Source organism: Punica granatum, chromosome 3, assembly GCF_007655135.1.
Source record: "Punica granatum isolate Tunisia-2019 chromosome 3, ASM765513v2, whole genome shotgun sequence".
NCBI lineage: Eukaryota > Viridiplantae > Streptophyta > Magnoliopsida > Myrtales > Lythraceae > Punica > Punica granatum.
Window position 1 is genome coordinate 38,559,089 of NC_045129.1, and position 19,562 is coordinate 38,578,650.

A 19,562-nucleotide genomic window follows, 5' to 3' on the forward strand; every position below is an offset into this window, starting at 1 on the left:
AGTATGCGATAAAAATCGACAAAAACAGTGACGCCCAAAAAATCTCACTGATTATAATCGAATTAACAATCCGTTGTTTTGTATTAAAGGTAAGTAGTAATTTAATAAACCCCCTTTCTCACCAACTCCAAGGAGTTTAACCTTGTAGTAAAAAGGAGCTTAAATAACCACCCGATCTCGGGTTCAAAACCCCTTAGAGCTATCGGAGCGCCTTTGACGTGATTACATGCTCCGTGCGCCGCCGGGAGTTCACGGAGCCTTGGATATTAGTCGGGTGAAATCCGGATATTCCGGATTAGCCCAAAAAAAAAAACCCTATTTCTCACCTGATCACCTTTATAATCGTTTCCTTTGTGGGCCTTAAGCTCCGTGTGTATATTACTCTTACGTCTCACCAGTTCTAGTAGTATACGCTTTTACTGTACGAGTGGCTGATAAATCGCCATCAAGGAGACGTATTTTTCGTATTTTGAATTCCGAACACACTACGCTTCAGCTGCCAATGCCATAAGTGTCGCTAACATGCCTTTGGAGGAGCAAGAGCAACCGGTAGTCACCGAGACTTCCCGACCAAGTATATGGGCCTGCCTCAATTACTAACCCGAGATTCTCAAAGCCCAGGCCCAGACCCGGCCTAGCTCTGTTGACTGTTGGCCTTTCTCTCTTCCTGTCAATCTCGTGAAGTTTCTCTCCGTTGCTGCTGCTGCTGCTGCTGGGTACGACCGAGCCTGTACGGCTTTCGCCTCTCCTCCTCTCTCTGCTCGCTTTGCGGCGATCTCTGTTCTGCAGCTGACTTCTTCCGCCCTGCACCGGCTTCATCGTCTGAGCTGAAGGAGGTAACAACTCTCACTTTAGGGTTCTGTTATCTGCAAGTAAATCTGAGCTAACTAGCGGAGTTGATCGACTTGGAATTGTCGCCTGGTAGTCCAACCAGCACTGAAACGAGGGGCAACTGTTTGTCATTCTAAACGGAATTGTATGGAACTGCAAAATCTCAGTGGTAATAGTTGCGTTTCTTTTGCTCTGTTGATGGATTGAAAATGGTGCCTTTTGATCTCAGCGATAAGGGAGAATTTCCTCTGATTGCAGTGCCTGTTTGTCTTGGTTGTGGTTGTATTGCTGAGGAAAGGAAACCAGTTTTGTCCCATGAACGGTTTCCGAACTCCATTTTCATTGGGAAACTTAATTGGGCGTGCTTGTTGCACAATTAGTCGGAGTTACACCGAGTTTTATGATTTGTTGAGTAGGAAGTTTACTAGGCATCTGCAGAACAATCTGCAGAGCTTTCTGGTTTAGTGGCTTCTTAGGTTTTGGTTAGGTCTATCTGACTGCTGCTTACCGTTTGGACGAGGCAGGTTGAAATTTGAGGAGAATGGGGCGGAAAGCTGGTGGGATTTACATCAACCCGAAAAAGTTTGGTTCCCTCTCGAAACCTTGTATGAAGGAGATGACATCGTTCCTTAATTGCCTGGCACTCAACCGGAATGATGATGATAAATGCGTTCGGCAGAAGGACCTCTTGAATGCCTGCATGGATGCTCAGGTCCGTTTCCCCTTACTGTGCCCTTCCTTTTGCCGTTTCACTGCTCGAGAGTGTTATGTTTTCTCCATCATTATTTCGGTTTTCTTTCGCTCTTGACTTTTCAATTCGAATATCTGATTAATAATCACATATGTAATGCAGTCGGGCAACAACCGAAAGGCATGGGGGAGCATCAATTATCACCTGCAGAGGCTTAGCCGGGGAAGAAAGTAGAGCTTTACATGCTTCTGTAGAGGAGAGACTAATGGCAATCTTCAGTCTGTATCTCTTTGGATAAGGCAAGGGGCTTTTGTAGGAGATAATTTTCCAAGTAAAAGAAGAAAGTATTTTGGTCGAATTATTTTCCATCCGATGTTTCATCATTCTTGTATTACACAACCTCGAGCTTGGAAGTTTTGAACCACATATTGAAACCTCTTGTAGTTTGTTTTGACATTGATTGTTTCTTTTAGATCGGAAATTTTCATGACTGACATAAATGGGTTGGTGTACAAGTTCATAATGAAGGTGCTTGAGTGACAGGTGACAGCTTATTAATCCATCGTGTTGCTGCTTCAATGTTGCTGATCAAGCAATTTAAGTCTATTATGAATCTGAAGTCGGGCAGATGAATGCACTTTTGCAAACCTTTTTCATGGGGAGGCTGACTATGGTTATGTGTTACCAAATCCTCGTATGTAGTTAATGATGATTGAAATACATTACTGATGCGATGAGAACGAAAGAAAAAAATTACGAAATATGGTGTCCTTTGCATACAGACATCTCTTCATTGAATAAGTTGAAGATGTTTACATTTGTATGTTACATGGTACATTTCGAATTTGCTGTCAAGACTCCTCTTACTTTTCTTTCCCTCCCTCTCTAGTTGTAAGAAGCCATTAAAAGATGGAAACAAATCGAACGAACATCTTCTGGGTAGAGAGAACAATCTTCCTCCGTCTTCTCAGAAGTAAAGCACCCTCTTCTCGAATAATTTAAATGGAACCCCCCTAAACGTAAAATGAAAATATGAAAGAAGGAAGATGCAAGGGGGAAATAATACAAAAAACCTTGGGGCCTCAGCTATCAATAGCATTGTTGGGTGTCGAAGGTGCCTGTGGTTCCCGACTCTGAGCTACCATATCGGCATCGTTTTGGCCCAGAGTAGCCTCCTCTTGCTGCTGCTGCTCTTGCTGCTGCTGCTGCTGCTGCTGCTGTTCTTGCTGCTGCTGCTGCTCAATGAACAGGCTTAGTCGTTCGAGCAACTGAACAGCTTTTCTCTTCCCTCGGTCAGTACCATTCCGGGCCAAATCCAAAAGTGGGTCCATCACCCCGACCTCCTGTGCCTCCAACAGATGCTGCTGATCACCTGAGCAGAGGTGCACCAGAACAGCAGCTGCGTTCTCTCTGTTCCTTGGAGATCCCGACCGAATAAACTCCACCAGCACTGGAACTGCCTTCGCAGCTCCGATGGCTGTCCTTCCCTCTGGATGACTGGCCAAGATGGCCAAAACTGCAAGAGCCTCATCAACCATTCCTCCCCCCGTCTCTATCAGGAGCCGCATAAGTGTTGGGACAATCCGAGCTCTGACGGCCTTGCCTTTATTCCCCTGGTATATGCATAAATTAAAGAGAGCCGTCGCAGCATCCTTCTTTCCTCTTTGTGTACCTTCGCTCAATAGAGTAACTAAGGGAGGGATTGCCCCAGAGGCCCCAATTGTGACCTTGTACTCATCCACTACTGAGAGGCTGAACAGGGTGGCAGCAGCATTCTCCCGAGCCTCCATGCTACCGTTCTTGAGGACATGAACTATCCCAGGAACTGCCCCAGAGAAAACGATAGCCCCCTTATTATCATCACATATGGAGAGGTTGAGAAGAGCTGTTACAGCGTGCTCTTGGGTCCGAGAGTCTGGTGTTGAGAGGAGGCGGACAAGGAGAGGGATAGCTCCAGCCTCAGCGATGGCTACACGATTGTCTGCATTCCGCTTGGCTAGGAGGCGAATCTCCCCAGCAGCTGATCGTTGCTCTTCGGGGTTTGCAGATGTGAGCTTGTGGAGGAGGGATTCAATCCTAGCACATTCTGCAGAGGAAGAGGCATAAGTGCTTTTATTAGGCCGAGACCGTGAGGTGCTTGGGGGTTTCGGTGGCTCTACTCCATTGGCCTCGCACCACTGGTCTATGAGGCTACGGAGGACAAAGTTGGGCGTGAGGACAGAGTTGTTGAGGGTTTGCTGCGTCTTTGGACATGTTTTGTGCCCTGCTTCCAGCCACTTCTCAATGGAGGAGCGGTCATAGGTCTGAAACAGGCAAATAACGAGAGCACTGTATCAGACTAAATAAATATTAGCACAATCGGTTCATGTTTATGTAATAATTATGGTTGTCCATCAGAAAGAAGCCTCTTTTACTTTTTCTAGGGAGATCATTCTTGAGCACATTCAGCTTTTCTTACGATATTCAATCGGGATATAACATCGCATATTATTCATTCAAGTGGGCTCATGATATAATAAGAATAAAGACCGTAGCATAAAGCTGCTGCAATATCCTAATCTAGTTTCCTGTTAATCATCTCTGTGGAAGAGATCTTAAAGTAGGAAGCGTTGGAATGCACGTACCTGTCCCGTTGAAACAATGACAGGATCCTTCATAAGCTCCAAGGTTATTGGGCATCGGAAATCATCTGGTATTACTGGTGCTTTTTTATTCCCGTCGGTTGATGCTTGCCCACAGTCATCCAGAGGGAGGCTCTTCTCTCCGGCAGGAAGATCCACATCGGGGTTCTCTGTCAGCACAAAGTCTTTAATCTTCTTAAGAAGCATCGACATTTTCTCAATGGTCTCTCCAGGATCTCCTTCACTAGCCGAAACCATCTCATGCAAAGCTATTGACTCCTGTTTAAGGTCCCGGATCTTCATTAACTCCAACTTCTCTGCTAGTTTCCTCATGACAGATGGATCAGTAACTGCATCGTGGCTTTTTCCATGGAGAGACAAAAGATTAAAATACAGCTCAACATCGGGTGGATCAATTCTTTCTTTGGCTCTCCGAAATTGTGCAAGAACAAGCTCAACCTAGAAGCAGAAAGCCGAGTATGATTAACTTAATTCTGCTGGGCAATCGTGTTCCTGATAGTTGGTCTGAAAGAACTGACACTCTACCTGCTCCTTAACTTCGTCTGCAATATCAAGCTTTTCATAAGAAACCCGGCTCAGAGCTTGTTCCACTTGTTCTGTCACCACATGGAATTTGTTCATAATCTGATCCCTCTCTAAGACCTGTGAGCAGAGTGAAAGAAAAGGATGGTTCGTCAGTCAGAAACAAAAGAGTTTCAAGTCCCATCAAAATGCAATCTTGCAAAAAGATGAGAGTAGATTGTAACAGAATTCCAGAGTTCGCAATTAAGCAGGAAGGTGTAATTCGCGGTTCCATGTAAAGCAAGCAATCGCTCGATTGATCTAGTGAACTCTTTGGCACAAAATCAGTCATCAACGAAGAAGAGAACCTAATCAGAGGAAAAATCAAATCAGTAAGGCAGATTCGCGAATGAAGCAGCTGAATTTGTTCCACCCACAGTCATTGACACAAACACTGGTATTTGCAGTGATTCAGAATTTCAAGTTTATCGATCGAATCGATTTGAAGGCTGCGATGGCAGAGCCGGAACGAAACATTGACGCACCATGTAAATCTTACTGCCGTCGCATCCGAAACGGAGCAGCTCCTTAGCTGAGACGAGGACCTCCCTGAGGGAGACGAGAGCTGCGATTGTCTCCTCGGGGAGCGGCTCCTTAATCTCCTTAATCTCCTCGAAAAGCGGGGTCAACAGCTTCAGCCGCCTGGCGAGGTTGCAGTACTGCTTCTTGACCGTGGACCTGTACCCCGCTATGGACGCAATCTCGCTCACTGTCTCGATGAGGCTCTGCGCCAGTGCTGCTCGGCCCTCCTCCATGGCTCCGCCGCCAGATCCTCCACCGGAATGCCGTGCACCAGCTCGGGGAATTGGGTTTGGATGATGGTGTTGACGATGACTGAGCAGACTGCGGGTAGACCTAACCCGGTCACGGCATAGCGGACACCTCCGTGGACTCAGTACGACCAGAGAGAGAGAGAGAGAGAGAGAGAGAGAGCCGCGGCCGGGGAAGCCGGAGGAAGAGGGGGGGTGTAGGGGCGGGGGGGATTTTCCTTTCTAATTTATGTATTAAATTATTTTCTCGAATTTGCGGATATCTTATTTTCTGTAATTAATTGGGGGGTGTTGTTTGTTATTTTTTTTTCCACCGATTCCTTAACCCCTCTTTCCGATGTTGCAAGAGGTGCAATGGAGTTCAGGTGCTAGACCATCATTTTTTATTTTCTTTTTTATGAATAACCATGAATTTTTTCTTATTTTTCCATACGAGAAAACTTCCCATTTTAACTCAGACAAATCTTTTTATCTTCGATTTAAGTAAAAGAGAGAAATACCCTCTAAGTGCCTCCATTCAAATAGAGTTGTTGAGAGTGAATACTAGCACACACTAGTAATGGATTGTGATAGAAGAACCTATCAAATAAATAAATTTTTTAAAAAGGGATTGTGATAGAAGAGTGTGATATTATATTTTTGGACCATTAGTCCGACACTCAAATTTGTTCGAGACATCAACATCGAGAAGAAAAGCTAAAGGAGTGATGAACCCAATAATTGCAATGCATATTTAGAGAGTCCTCCAAAACAACATTATAGTCGTCAAGAAGCTTATCTATTGAAGACGGATAGTATAGTATGGTAAACAAAATGCAACAAGGCGAAGCAAAAGGCAAAAAATTGACATAAAGACACTTGAAATTAAATTGGAGAATTTTCCTCATACAAGTGGGATCCACGAGAATCAAAGTCCATGCTTGCGTGCTCGATAGATCCATCTGCATGTGGGTACGGGAACGAGAACGAGAACGAGAATCTCCTCCCTTTATATGTAAATCCAAATTATCAAATTACGATTCTACGAATCAAATTGTTTTTTGACTTTCACTTCTTCACGGATTACATTTGATTATATCTAACATACCTGTCGGAGTTCGGAGACTCCCTTATTTAGTTAGGGGCGGACATACTCAGCCGGGACAATAGAATTTCCCGTTACCTTAATTTCTCCTTTTTTTGATGAATTTTTATTATTTTTTACGGAGAAGATCTGTAAATTGGTAAAATGATTCGTAGGTGGGCAGGATTCCTTCGACAGGTTGCGGCTGACATGGACCATACACGTGTCGGAATGGACTCATGCGGATCGTCTGATCACTGCAGACCAGGTGCCCATAGGATACGTAGGATACACGTGGAGCACATGGACTGGCGTGGAAATTAGCGTTTGGGCCGGTTTTGGTCAGAAAACGGTAGGCCGTTGCTTCGGTTTCAGATTCAGACACGTGTCCTGATGGAAGTGGGAATCGCAATCGGCTCCGTTCGTCCGATCCCGATAAATTATGAATAAATTAAATAAACCACCGAAAAACCATATCAAATACTCCACCGAAAATCATAATAAATAAATAAATAAATGATAAAGAATTAAAAATAGTAGCCTAATAAATTCATAAACATAGTCATAAATAATAGTAATAACGTATAAAAAATTGAAAGAGGAAGACCTTGTCGTCACTTTAAAAAAAGAAAAAAGAAAAAGAGACAGGCCTTGTCGTCTGATCCTTAATCCAATGTTCATGTCGATCTTTTGGACTCTAGCATATTTATCTATTGGTATAGAACTTGAATGTGCTCGATCGGATCAGGATTGGACAAAGTCGAGCAATAGAATTGCTCCCCCCTAGTCGGTAAAAAATGTACCTTTCACATCACCTCGCACCGTTCTAGGTCGGACGGACAACAATTGATGTTGCAAGGGGAGTATAATATCGGAGTTCGATTAACAATAACGGGCAGCGTTGAGAATGACATTAAGTCGACATTACTCTCTTCCAAGTAAGTAGTGCGGAAGTTGCAAGTACCACGACTAGATGGGCCACATCCTAAACTGATTGGCCCATTAGCCAGGCGTAGGCCCATATGCGATAAGCAAGTGCGAAACGTTTCTTTTGTGGCCGAAACATTGTCGGAGTTTCGCTCAACGGAGCTTGAGCTTATCCCTGTCGTCCAAAGCCGAAGCCCGGAGTTGGGCGGTTTCAATGAAAGCTGGGCTCCGGAAATGGCAGAATCCGGTGCCCGGAGAAGGCTAGTTCCGTCGACGGAGTCAATTGGCCGTTGCATGGTCTGCTGCTTCTTCGTCTTCCTCTCTCAGCTCGCTCTGATCTCTGTGTCTCACTTCTTCTCCACCTCCTCATTCCTCGCTCAGCTCTGCCTATCAGGTCTGTCTCTCTGTCTCTGTCAGTATTGTATTGTTCGAAGTTGAGATTTTGAACGTCTCGAATTGAGGACCTGGAGGAGCTCGCTTGCAGCTGCGGTGTTGCTGGTGATCACTGGATTAGGAGGACGGTGTAGGCGGCTGATCGGAGTCTCTGCATCAGCACCTGCTTTTGTAGTCGTCACAATAGTTTACACATGGAGTGTTTACACCGCCGTCGTTAGACAAGGTGAGTTTCTTCAGCTTCACCCACACCTTAGCGCCACAGTCCAAGAAGCTCCATTTCGACTGATGAGAAGTTGCTCCCCTTCCAGTTGCTTGATTTGTAGCACTTCAGTTTTAGGAAATTACTGGCCATTATGATTGATTCTTGAGTAGCCTACCATTGTCGCCATCCACTTATTCATTAGCCACTGTTATTGTCCTGACATATTTTTGCCACAAATTAGCCCCAAAAATTAACGGAATGGTATAAATGGTAGACGAAATACCTACACTTGGGGCTAATTGGTGGTAAAAATATGTTGAGGGCAAAAATGGTGGCTAATGAAAAAGTGGGTGGCGACAATGGTATTCTACTCTTGATTCTTTCCTCCATAAGGTGTTCATGGCTCGATTATCTTATCTAGTCCCATCCCCAATGCTGACTTAGGTTGACAGATCCTAATTCCAAAACCCGAATTATACAGTTACTTTGTCTGCTCTGCTGAATCTGAATTTCTGATTGATTCTTTTGCAGCTGTTTCGCGTTTCATGGATGTTCTCTTCAATGGAGAGGTTGCCCTGCTCATGATTGGACTATGTAGGTTGTTTCCTCTTCATTCATTCGATATTGTCTGTCCCTTGAAAGCAAGTTCTCTCTTTTAACGCACTTGGCAGTTCATGTTTACTCATTGCTAATTTTCGCAGTATGTTCACAATGGACCCTGGTTTGGTAGCTGATGGAGATCCCTCATCGAGTAGACTAGCTGAATGCCAGACTGAGGTTCTGAAAGCATTACAAATTCGTAGGATTTTTCCTGTGATGTTACTTTTTGCAAACAACATGGGAAATAATTAGATAGTTTTGATTAAATACCCTAAGATTTCATTTAAATGATTTACATGGTTTATGCCATGGGTCTCCATTGGAAATTGATGTGCAATTTCGTAAAATCTCGGATTCCCCTTTTACATTTGTGATTTGATTTGATGAATGTCAAATAATTTCTCAGACATCCTTTGCCGAATTATGAGCATATTCAGGCCACCTACTCCGACATGCTGATCCACCTCCTCAAACCATCATCACATTGCATGCACTTGTATTGCTGTCTATATTTGTAGTGTGATGGAGTTCAAAATCTCAATGGCATGAATCATAAACTTTGCTGCGGATGCATACTTGCTCTTCTATTTGCTTGGACTGGCCTCGACTCTTCTGAACTGTCTTTTGTGACAGAATCCTCCTTTGGCTGGGAGAGTAAGATTTTGTCGGATCTGCAAGGCATATGTCAAGGGATTTGACCACCACTGTCCTGCTTTTGGGAACTGCATAGGTAATTGCAAAAACACGAAGCTTTGCTCTCGCTACAGAAGTTTTGATAGGCATCTGAGACTTGTTCCCAAGAGAATCATCTTCAACATCTTCCTGTCTGCTTTCTTTGAAGCTTGGTTACCTTTTGTAGAACATGATATAGGTTTACTGCTTTTCAGGTCAGAACAACTATGTTCTTTTCATGGCTCTTCTTGTCGGATTTCTTAGTACAGAGGCTTCTTTTGTGGCATGCTCTTATCAATGTGAGTTTAAATCTCTTATTTAGTTTTATTTCCATCGATCAAACTGCAAGGGAGAACCAATGACCGAAGAACGTTCCTTGGCTGTTGAAGTTTGAAGGGGTTGTATTGATCCGAGAATCTTCCATATATGGTTTCAATGCCATTCCCCTGATATGGTCTTTAAGTTGAGCTGGTGTACTATGTTCTATGAATGCTCTGTTTTCCAGTTTCATTTGTTTCTTAAGTGACCTGGTAAGATATCTTATGTTCTCTCTTTCTATACACTTGTTTTCCAGTCCTTGCTAAATCCCAGACATCACATCAGACTAGATTCGATGTAAGTTACTGCTGTATGGTGTTCTCTTTGAGAATGAATTTCCCTTTTTCCCCGTGTTTACCATTACACATTTCAATCAATAGCAATGCATGCTCATATAACGGTTTTTCTCAAATCTTTCAGAGTACTCTGGACATGGACGTGGTTAATGGTGCAATGCTATTCTCCTTTCTGCAATTGCTGTGGCAGGTCTATGTTCGCTCTAGTAACGTCTGCAATACTTTACTGAGCTGCTTGCAATGATGTCTTGCTCAATAATTATGGCGTGCGATTTCTGTTCCATGCAGGCTATATTTTTTGCATGGCATGTATATTGTGTATGCTTCAACATCAAAACGGAAGAGTGGGTGAGTTCATAAAGGCTCAAAGACTGATTACTCGAATGAATGCACTTTCTTGCTAACAATACTTCTGGTTGATTTTCAGGTCAACTGGAAAAGGTATCCAGAATTTCAAGTGCTCATTGAAGATGAACAAGGTGAATTTCCATTAGCAGTATACTACAGGACTACCTGTATGATGTTTGCAAATACTAAAAGAATATTATATTGATGCGAAATTATTTCACGATGCAGTTCAAGGGCATTCCGGAACGCAGTTCAGAAACCCTTATGATAAGGGCATCCAGCAGAATGTTAATGAGTTTTTCATACTAACCCGATAAATCTTTCAAACTCCGGTTCTATAAAATTCCGAATTGTTATTCTATTATTTCTTCCAGTGATTGTCTAGATTATATGCTCTTACACTAGGAATTGATTTGGAATATGGACGGTTGGAAATCATAGAACAAGTGGTATGCAGATAAATATAATCCGCCATAGATGCAATTTCACAAGTAGTTTTTTACTTAAAAGATGAAGGTTGGTTGCATTTTACATGTAAACCAACTCTCCTATGTCGATCGAAGAAAAAAAGGAAACCAACAAACCAACTCTCTCACATCACTCACAGACACACATTGGTAACGAATACACTTATTCATAATCGAATCACACCGGAAAATCCCACGCACGAGACATCGGTATTTGATCTTAGCCTTGGATCTCAACGGCCTTCACCTCCGGCTTTTTCTCCTCCTCCTTGGGCACAGTCACTGTCAGCACCCCATTCTCCATGCTGGCCTTCACCTGGTCCATCTTCGCATTCTCGGGCAGCCTGAACCTCCGGAGGAACTTCCCGCTGCTCCGCTCGACTCTGTGCCACTTGTCGTTCTTCTCCTCCTTCTCCTTGCTCCTCTCCCCGCTGATCTGAAGGATCCGTCCTTCCTCCACCTCAACCTTCACCTCCTCCTTCTTCAGCCCGGGGAGGTCCGCCTTGAAGACATGTGCCTCGGGGGTTTCCTTCCAATCAATACGGGCATTCGCAAAAGTCGAAGTCTCACGGGCTGACTCGGGGACACTCACGAGGGACGAGGGGGTGAAGAAGCCATCAAAAGGGTCCCATACATCCAGGGAGAATGGGTCGAACACGTTGGTCCTCCGGCCACCGAAGACACTAGGAACGAGCGACATTGTTGGGATATCGGACTAGTGAAACGAATGGGACTTTGGGAGTTCACGAATAACTGAGTACACTCACTGCTGGTTTGGAGCTTGTTCTGGGATGGCAAGACTGCGGAGTGGACGGGTGCTTATATAGATAATATAGGTGTGGGAGGAGATTTCTGGTTTTGGGCTTGGAATTGGATAGAAAATGATAGAAATTTCTTGCATTTTCAAGTAGCTTCTCTTATTAAATCTTTTTTCTTTTTTTTTTCCCCATATAATTAATTTTTCTATATTTATTATAAATTGGGGAACCAAAACCAAAAGCAGTTGATAGAGGCCCATCCTTTTCTCTAATCTTCCACCATCTTCTCGAGCTTCTTATTTGCTGAGGTGGCATGCTTGACACAGTAAATCGCCACGATTATTCATAAATCATAGTAGATCGACTCATTTTACATTGATGAGCTGTGTCCCAATACCAGATGCCTCTCTAAGTTCGTCGAGACTAATTGTCTTTCGAGCCTCAACTTGGTTGTGTCACGAGTTGTCTTCAGTGAATTTCAAGCTTATTCTATGAGTTTGTCAACACGGGGTGTGGTTCAAACAATGCAATTCCCAGAGAAACCATGAAGAAATGCTGTAGCAAAGCAGTTAAGCTTTTTAATCTAGAGTTTGTTATATTAAATATAATTAAAATGGATTACGAGACCCTTTCATCATTCACGAGCAGCTTAGGTTAGGTCCCATGTTAAGCCGATATTAGGGCGGGACGAAGCCAGCCGTTGTAGGATTTTCCGTCGTAATCCCATAGACCCTGCAACTCTTTTAACCGGTATAAAATAAAACAAAAGTATCAATCGATCTTGGTCCAATTTTCAATTTCTATGTGTAGACATCAAAGTTACTTTCAGGAGTCATTCTAACATGACATCGAATTACCGTAATACACTCGGTACATTCAATTCAAGTGTTTAGTACTTTAGTTCAAGTGTTTAATACATTTAATAATCACGATTAGTACAAGTATTTCTTACTTTTACTTTTAATTTAAGTGTTTAGCATTATGGATGAAGTATTTAGTATTTTATATAATGCATCACAAATAGTAAAAATACTAAATACTTGAACTGAAATACTAAGGGGCCGTTTGGATTCAGAGTTAAAGTTATTTTGATTTTGATTTTAATTTTGATTGTGAAAAAAGACAAATGAGACGTGATTATAAATTTGACTTGGGAAACGTGTGTTTTTGTTGTGTAGTGTGTTGAGTTAAAGTTAAAGTCAAAATTTTTGAATTGGGAAATGTGTATTTTTGTTGTGTAGTGTGTTGAGTTAAAGTTAAAATTAAAGTTAAAATCAATGAATTCTGAATCCAAACGGGCCTTTGAACTAAAATACCAAGTGCGTCACTGTAACTCAATATCATGTTAGAATTTCCCTAGTTTGAATTGAACATATGACTGATTCAAAATTCAAATGGAAGAATAAATCATAATTTAAAAAAAAAAGTTTCAATGGGGATCTATTTTGTGTATTGAGAGGGACTCTTTGGGCCTCTGCATTGGATCATCGTTTTGTCCCATTGAGCCTTGCTCTAACAGTTTGGGCCGGGCCTGATCTCTTTGTTCTTGGCCCACTACAGGGATCAACCAGCTCTCTGTCAAGGCCTATATTCGGTGAAAGATTCTCCACCAGGAAAATAGTGCATATGTAGAACTGCACGCATCAATTGTTATCAACCCGCCACCAGAAGTTTCGCTATAAATCGGTCCAGGTTGGGTCCAAATATGTGATTGATGATCGAATCGTGAAACCTAACAAGTAGCCAGATATGAGCAGCCGCCTCCTTCAAAAGCCGAATTAAGAAGAGTGACGAGTAAGAAATCACATCGGATGTGGACTAATCAATTCCCGTGGTTGGTATTTACAGTAACCATAGACGTAGTTGTATTATTTTTAAAAATCTGCACGTAAGTTAATAAATCCAACCATATATAAATTTGAGATGCGTATCTAAGGTTGTATTTGATTTTAAAGTTGAGTTGAGTTGAGTTTTAAATGGTTTGTAGTGATTATGCTGTTGAATTATGAGAAAAATGTGAAAAAGTAATGAATAGTTGAGAGAAAATAATGATTGTGTTGTTGAATCGTAAAAAGAGTAATGAATAGTTAAGATAATTTAATATTAAAAATTGAATTAAATTATTAAAAAATTAAAATAATAATCGTGTTGTTAAATTGAAGATAAATGAAGACAAATAGAATAGAGTTAAAAAAATTTATGAAATCAAGCCGCCTTTTAATTGAACCCACTCGAAAGCAACTGCCTTGGAATTAAGACTCCTATACTTGCACTCAAGTGTGGGCCAAAGCCCTCCCAATGGCTGCATGGCAGCATGGGGCCACCCAGATTGAATCAATTAAGGTCGGAGACTTGCCACCAACCAATCAACTTCTATATTCCAATTTCGATCCTAAATCAAACCTTATAAAGCTGGAAAAACTATTCTAATGTAATTGATTATGCAATGGGGAATCAGTAATGCTTCTCCGTCTCTAAATCAACATATATAATCATACTAATCGAACCCCACAAGCTTTTAAAAATTTCATATCGAACCATGCGTACAAGTAAATGTTACCGAAGAAACTCCAAAAACAAGATACTGATGGAACACTCCAAAAAAAAAAAAAAGCTATTACATAAAAACTGAGAACACATGTCAAATATAGAAAATAATATCTACCTAATATCCAAAGTATAAGATATATATCAGACATTTCACAATCTCATGTAACAGATATGATCAAATTTTCATTCTATACGCGTGTTTATGCGTGTATATATGATTTTTGCCCACATTTTGTTTGATTGTTCGAATCCTAATAACAAAGGCATGCATTAAGCTTCTAATTGAAGATTTTGTTTCTTTTTTAAAGCTTGTAAGATATACATATATATAAATATATCAATGTATGTGTTATTACAAGGGATGATGAAAATTGCGAATATCACTTTCCTAATAGTCTTTTCCCTCCAACATACATATGTTGGGTTGCTTGAACTAATAATATTGCTCTCGTTGAAGGTCTCACTCAATCCCAAAGATACCCGAGACAAACATCCATCAACAACAAATATATAAGCATACATATATATTATACATAGAGGCAGAAGCTCTTAGTTTCTAAATAAATATGGCCCCGAGCCAGAAATTATCCTGGATTCGTACTTCCGGCTTGAACTTCGTGACGCCTTTCAGTTTGTTTTGTTTCGAGAGTATCAGAAGCATGACAGAATTAGATCTGGTTCGAACAAAACAGAGCGCGATGGGACATTATATTACAACCTTAATTAGAATTACACCCTGGGGTATCGAAATATCGAAAAGATTCTTGGCACGTTAGACTATATTTTATGGATTTGGAATCATGAATGAATCTCAGCTTGACTAATTGAGAGTGGGATCGAGGAGTTATTAGGACAAATAGTAAAGTTTTGTAGTGTTCTTTCGGATGTTCCAATTTATAATTATGAAATGGGACCTATCACTCGGTGTTCTTTCAGCAAGTCGGCTCCCAAGATAACGTCAGTTAACGCGTATTGTTGAGGTAATTAAATAAAGAGGTTATACTTGTCAAACCCTAGTTAGGATGTTTGCGGTTAGATACATTGCACCAAATATCATAAATTGTCCACCTAATGACGGTGATGGTACGTGCCCAAAACATATACAGCCGCATATTTCTTGATGAGAAGCTCCAATACTCGTATCTTATAGGATCCGTCTAATCAATTTGTGTAATCGTGTAATAATTCTTCATAATCCACCCTTCCATAATCCTCAACAACCGGCGATCCGAGCAAGTATAGTGTCTGATATATGTACGCGTAGAGTTTCCAAGTCTAGGCATGGCCACATGGCCCTAATAAGACAGTTGAAAGGCGCTTCAAAATATCTGAGATTAATGTGAATATAGTATAGAGCGTGATATGATAAATTAAATGGTCTGTCATCGCCAATTCGAAGGGAATTGCGGAAAAAGATCAGTCTGGCAATTGGTGTCTTTTCTTCGATCAATAGTAAGCAAATTTAAATGAGCCCTTGATGATGATTGCCTCCTAACTTCTTTTTATTTGATAACTAGATGACAGCCCGTGGTTAGAGTTTTTGGGTCGAATAATGTTCTTGTGTTAGTATTTTTGTAAAGAGTGAAATACAAAATCTATTAACATCGCAAAGCCAGAAACACTTGTTAAATATAAATATTATAATATAACAACGATTTTCCATTCATGTGCTATCAAATTTACCTCATATGAGTCAAATGTAGCTCAATCTCAATATACTGTCAAAACCCAATCCTTCATACATAAAAAATGTAAATCTCATTAGACAATTTTGTCAAATTTACCTATCTGTTCCTTGAAATCTCACCTTCCATGTCTTCTACCTTCTCGGTTGTATCTTGAAATAGATAACCTTTCTTTTTGCAGCTTCAGATTGAAATTGACCCAGGTAATTTTTCTTCCATAAAATCTGACCTTCGTGTAGGATTGTTTTTCTCTTTTCTATTTTTTAATGTGCATAATTATGGTAGAATCCTTCTAATCTTTTGGCATCAGTTTCGAGAATTGAGATGGCACCACGACACTTCACTATTTGTCGAATTCTATTGGCGGTCATATGAAAGGTAATTCGTTTCGATTTTTATTATTTTATATGGATAAGACACATCAAATTTTACCACTAACTACAAAGTAGATTAGAAGCTTCCATTTCCAATTTTCAAAATGTGTGAACTGTTGGGATTATGAAATTATTACTTAAGGTGGTCCCGTAAAATAGAGATCTCTTCCTCATGATATCGTATTTTTATCTCATGGATATATATCATACATATGTATATTTATATAAATGATTAAGCTATCTCTATCATATGATATCATATGTTCATATCGTGGAAGCTGATCTTTTGCTTGCTGGTCTTTTTTGGCACACAAGTGTTCCCATCATTGGTGCTTTGCAATTAGGGAAAGCAGAAATAAATGCGAAATATATCTCCAAACACACACACACACACATATATATATATATATATATGTATTATACTGATCTTCCAATCTTGATGGATAGATAGATCCCCTTTTTCCAAAGTTCGTCAACACATACTTGACATGTGGCTCATTATACACGTCAAGCAATTAATATATATCTTTTATTTGACCGGGTCGATGTATCATCGGACTCGACACATTGATGAACTCCCCAAAATCTAACACTCGAACATGTATATCAGCTTCCATGCAATGTATAATCTCTTCTCCTCGAAAACCTAGAAACTGCATGATCTCTTGGGTGAACGGGAGTGCCATGTTTCTAATTTTTCCCTCGATGTATGCAGAAGATTAGATCTTGAGACTTCCTGTTCCACAAATTGCACATATAATCAATTAAAAATCCAGCTGGGGCTAATACCAATTTATATATAATTATTCACTTGGTCTCTTTCCTTACGCTTATAATTTATTCGGGAGCAAGTTATGATAATTTTTACTAATAATGGTTCATATCGAATCGTCGATCGTTGTTTTCTAATTGGAACTACTCCGAATGACAACACCATACGAATCCTCGGTTGTTTGTCCTTTATAACAATCATTCATTCATCCCCAAAGGCGGTGTTTGGTCTAATCTGAAATTGCATGATATCTTCATCCCACCGACGCATTGTCCCCTCATAACGCGACTTACTGCTATCTGATCACAAAATCTCCCTCAATTAACAATGCATGCAAAAAGGACACCGACATGAGTTAAAACGTACGTTGCAATTATTAACCAAAACCCGTCCCAGTGCATTTCCCATCAGATGGATATGTTTCCCGAACCATATGTCTTCTTAAATTTTTTGGATTGATTTAAAAAAGAAAATAATTAAAAAAATTCTTCTTTAACTGATCAGTTATTAAGTCCTTTTTGCTCTAGAAGAAAAAAGTTGATGAATTATCATATCTTGAATGGTTCATCCTAACAACATTCGCTAATGTACAGTTAAATATCGTCAAATATCGAGCTAATCAATCACTAATGTGAGTTCATGTCCATCTTGGCTTTCACTCAATTTATTCTACTCTACACCTCCATATGCCATTTTCCGTCGATAACGTCGTGCTTTACGAGATCTAAACGTGGCCACGAAGCAATTTCTAAGTACTAGAAAATCGGATTTGATCAGAGACAAAAAGAGTTTACTTGGATGCTGAGATTTTAAGATTCCTAGACAAAAGGAACATTTGATGTTAAGGAAAAGTTTTAAGCTTCTGAAATTTGAAATTACTCGGAGGGTTTATTCCTTCTGCATGTAAAGGAAGAAGCTTTTGCTGATTTGTTACAGATTTTCTCATCTCATCCTTTTCAAAAAATTTGTATCTGATGCTTTGTGCAATTTAATTTCATCAAGTACCATAATTCTCTCTCTTTTTCCTTAGTTATCAATTAACTATATAATAATATACTAAAATATATTTCTCTTTGAAAAGTTATAGAATTTTTTTTTTCCAATTTCAATTAGTAATAATTTCTAGAAGCGTAGAGTATATATAATACATTGATTTTTAAGGGAATTGACTGTTTCCTGCCAAATGGCTCTTAATTGATGATTATTCTTTCAAAACTTCATTTTTTTTCCTTTTCATTTGACAGAATCCAAAAATTTGTTTGGTAATGATCGGACAAGAAACATATAAAACATAGTGTGAAATAATAATAGCAACAAGAAGAAGAAACATATATATATAATGCTGAGAAAGACTTATTGACTAATTATATAGTGTTAATCCGACAAGAAAAAGTTTTTTCCCCCAAATTATTGTAAATTATGAAAATTCTTAGCTGGATCAAATGGTTAAGGGTCAGAAAAATTAAAGAAATGAATTATATGAGGTAATTTTCCACACGTCTTTATGATATTTCGCTTTGACACGGATTAGTGGTAAACACACGGTTCCTTTTTTTCTTTCTTATTGTTGTATTACTTTTAATCAAGCTCCAATATCTGGGAAGTAAAGTTCCCAGCAGGCAAAAAAAAAAAAAAAACTGCCCAGTTTCTTCTACTCACCAAATTCAAATCAGATCCAAATCATTTTCGATTCAATGTTCATTCGGAATACTAGCTAGTTTATTCAACTCGACATCCATTCCATCAGTCGATGGAATAAACGTAAAACACGAACAAAAGACAAAAATATCAAGTACTAATTGGAAAAAGGACATCATCTTAGTTAACTTTTGAATGGTCTAATAACATTACTTTATAATAATTTCCTAAACTCTTTTTCAAATGTGCCTTCACATTATTGTTCCACGGGATTATTTTTCCAAGAAATGAATTAGCGAAAAGTAAACTCTGGATGATTTGGTGTTATATATTTATCTGTTTGAATTTCGGACTAAGACTTCTTATTTAAAAAAAAAAAGACTGGAAAAACAATTTTTATTTTTTCCTTTAATGCTTTCGGAGAGGAGACTGATGCATGGCCCCACTTACAGTGATATTTTACTATAAACCCGGTGCAGCATGTGCTGAGAGGCAGACGGGCCCCACATGGGGCCCAACTACTAATAAGGGCGTACATGGACCGGGCGTAGGAACGCTTCCATATTTACCCGGAGTCTAATCCAACTGCCCAAAAATAAATATCTGACTGCTGCCCGAAGAGTCAGAGTTCGCTGCCCGCTCCCTCCCTCCGGTCAGCTGCTGATACCCTTACACGGGCAGCTCCGCACTCCAATGAGCTCCTCTCTCTCTCTCTCTCTCTAAAAATGCAGTCTTCGTTTTTTTTTTTTTAAATAATAATAGAAACACCAAAAATTCTTCGCTTTCGCAGAGTATATAATGTGAAAGTCCAATTTTTTGGAAATTGTTCAGCTGCCTGCGGTACAATCTGAGGCTGGGGAGGACGCGCCCGCTACAACCACAGCCACCACACTCTCTCCACGGCCGACGGCGCCCGGAGATAGGAGGTGGAGCCTCCGACTGGGGTCGTCGGCGGCAGCTTCTGAAGTGTGCGCGGTCTTGCGGAGGACGAGCTACCAGCA

The 19,562-nt window shown here is 40.3% G+C and overlaps 4 protein-coding genes across 4 annotated transcripts; 2 read left to right on the forward strand and 2 right to left on the reverse strand.

Annotated features, from left to right (window-relative positions):
* The first annotated feature begins 680 nt into the window (after positions 1-680).
* LOC116199723 lies at positions 681-2,080 on the forward strand. The gene is made up of 3 exons (XM_031530188.1): positions 681-836; positions 1,356-1,543; positions 1,685-2,080. Exons 2-3 carry the CDS (start codon positions 1,373-1,375, stop codon positions 1,754-1,756), a joined length of 243 nt encoding a protein of 80 aa, XP_031386048.1. The 5' UTR covers positions 681-836; positions 1,356-1,372; the 3' UTR covers positions 1,757-2,080.
* Positions 2,081-2,275: 195 nt separating this feature from the next.
* LOC116199722 (U-box domain-containing protein 13) lies at positions 2,276-5,709 on the reverse strand. The gene is made up of 4 exons (XM_031530187.1): positions 5,211-5,709; positions 4,690-4,806; positions 4,147-4,602; positions 2,276-3,825 (listed from the first exon to the last, which is right to left on the reverse strand). The coding sequence occupies exons 1-4, from the start codon at positions 5,478-5,480 to the stop codon at positions 2,605-2,607; spliced, it is 2,064 nt and encodes a 687-aa protein (XP_031386047.1). The 5' UTR covers positions 5,481-5,709; the 3' UTR covers positions 2,276-2,604.
* A 1,845-nt stretch (positions 5,710-7,554) lies between these two features.
* Positions 7,555-10,681, forward strand: LOC116201216 (probable protein S-acyltransferase 15). Its single transcript, XM_031532357.1, has 11 exons — positions 7,555-7,879; positions 7,970-8,104; positions 8,615-8,681; positions 8,785-8,860; positions 9,317-9,413; positions 9,571-9,654; positions 9,930-9,970; positions 10,094-10,159; positions 10,258-10,317; positions 10,397-10,448; positions 10,546-10,681. Exons 1-11 carry the CDS (start codon positions 7,720-7,722, stop codon positions 10,632-10,634), a joined length of 927 nt encoding a protein of 308 aa, XP_031388217.1. The 5' UTR covers positions 7,555-7,719; the 3' UTR covers positions 10,635-10,681.
* Positions 10,682-10,777: 96 nt separating this feature from the next.
* Positions 10,778-11,641, reverse strand: LOC116201217 (18.1 kDa class I heat shock protein-like). Its single transcript, XM_031532358.1, has one exon. The coding sequence runs from the start codon at positions 11,482-11,484 to the stop codon at positions 11,005-11,007; it is 480 nt and encodes a 159-aa protein (XP_031388218.1). The 5' UTR covers positions 11,485-11,641; the 3' UTR covers positions 10,778-11,004.
* Between the last annotated feature and the right edge of the window lie 7,921 nt (positions 11,642-19,562).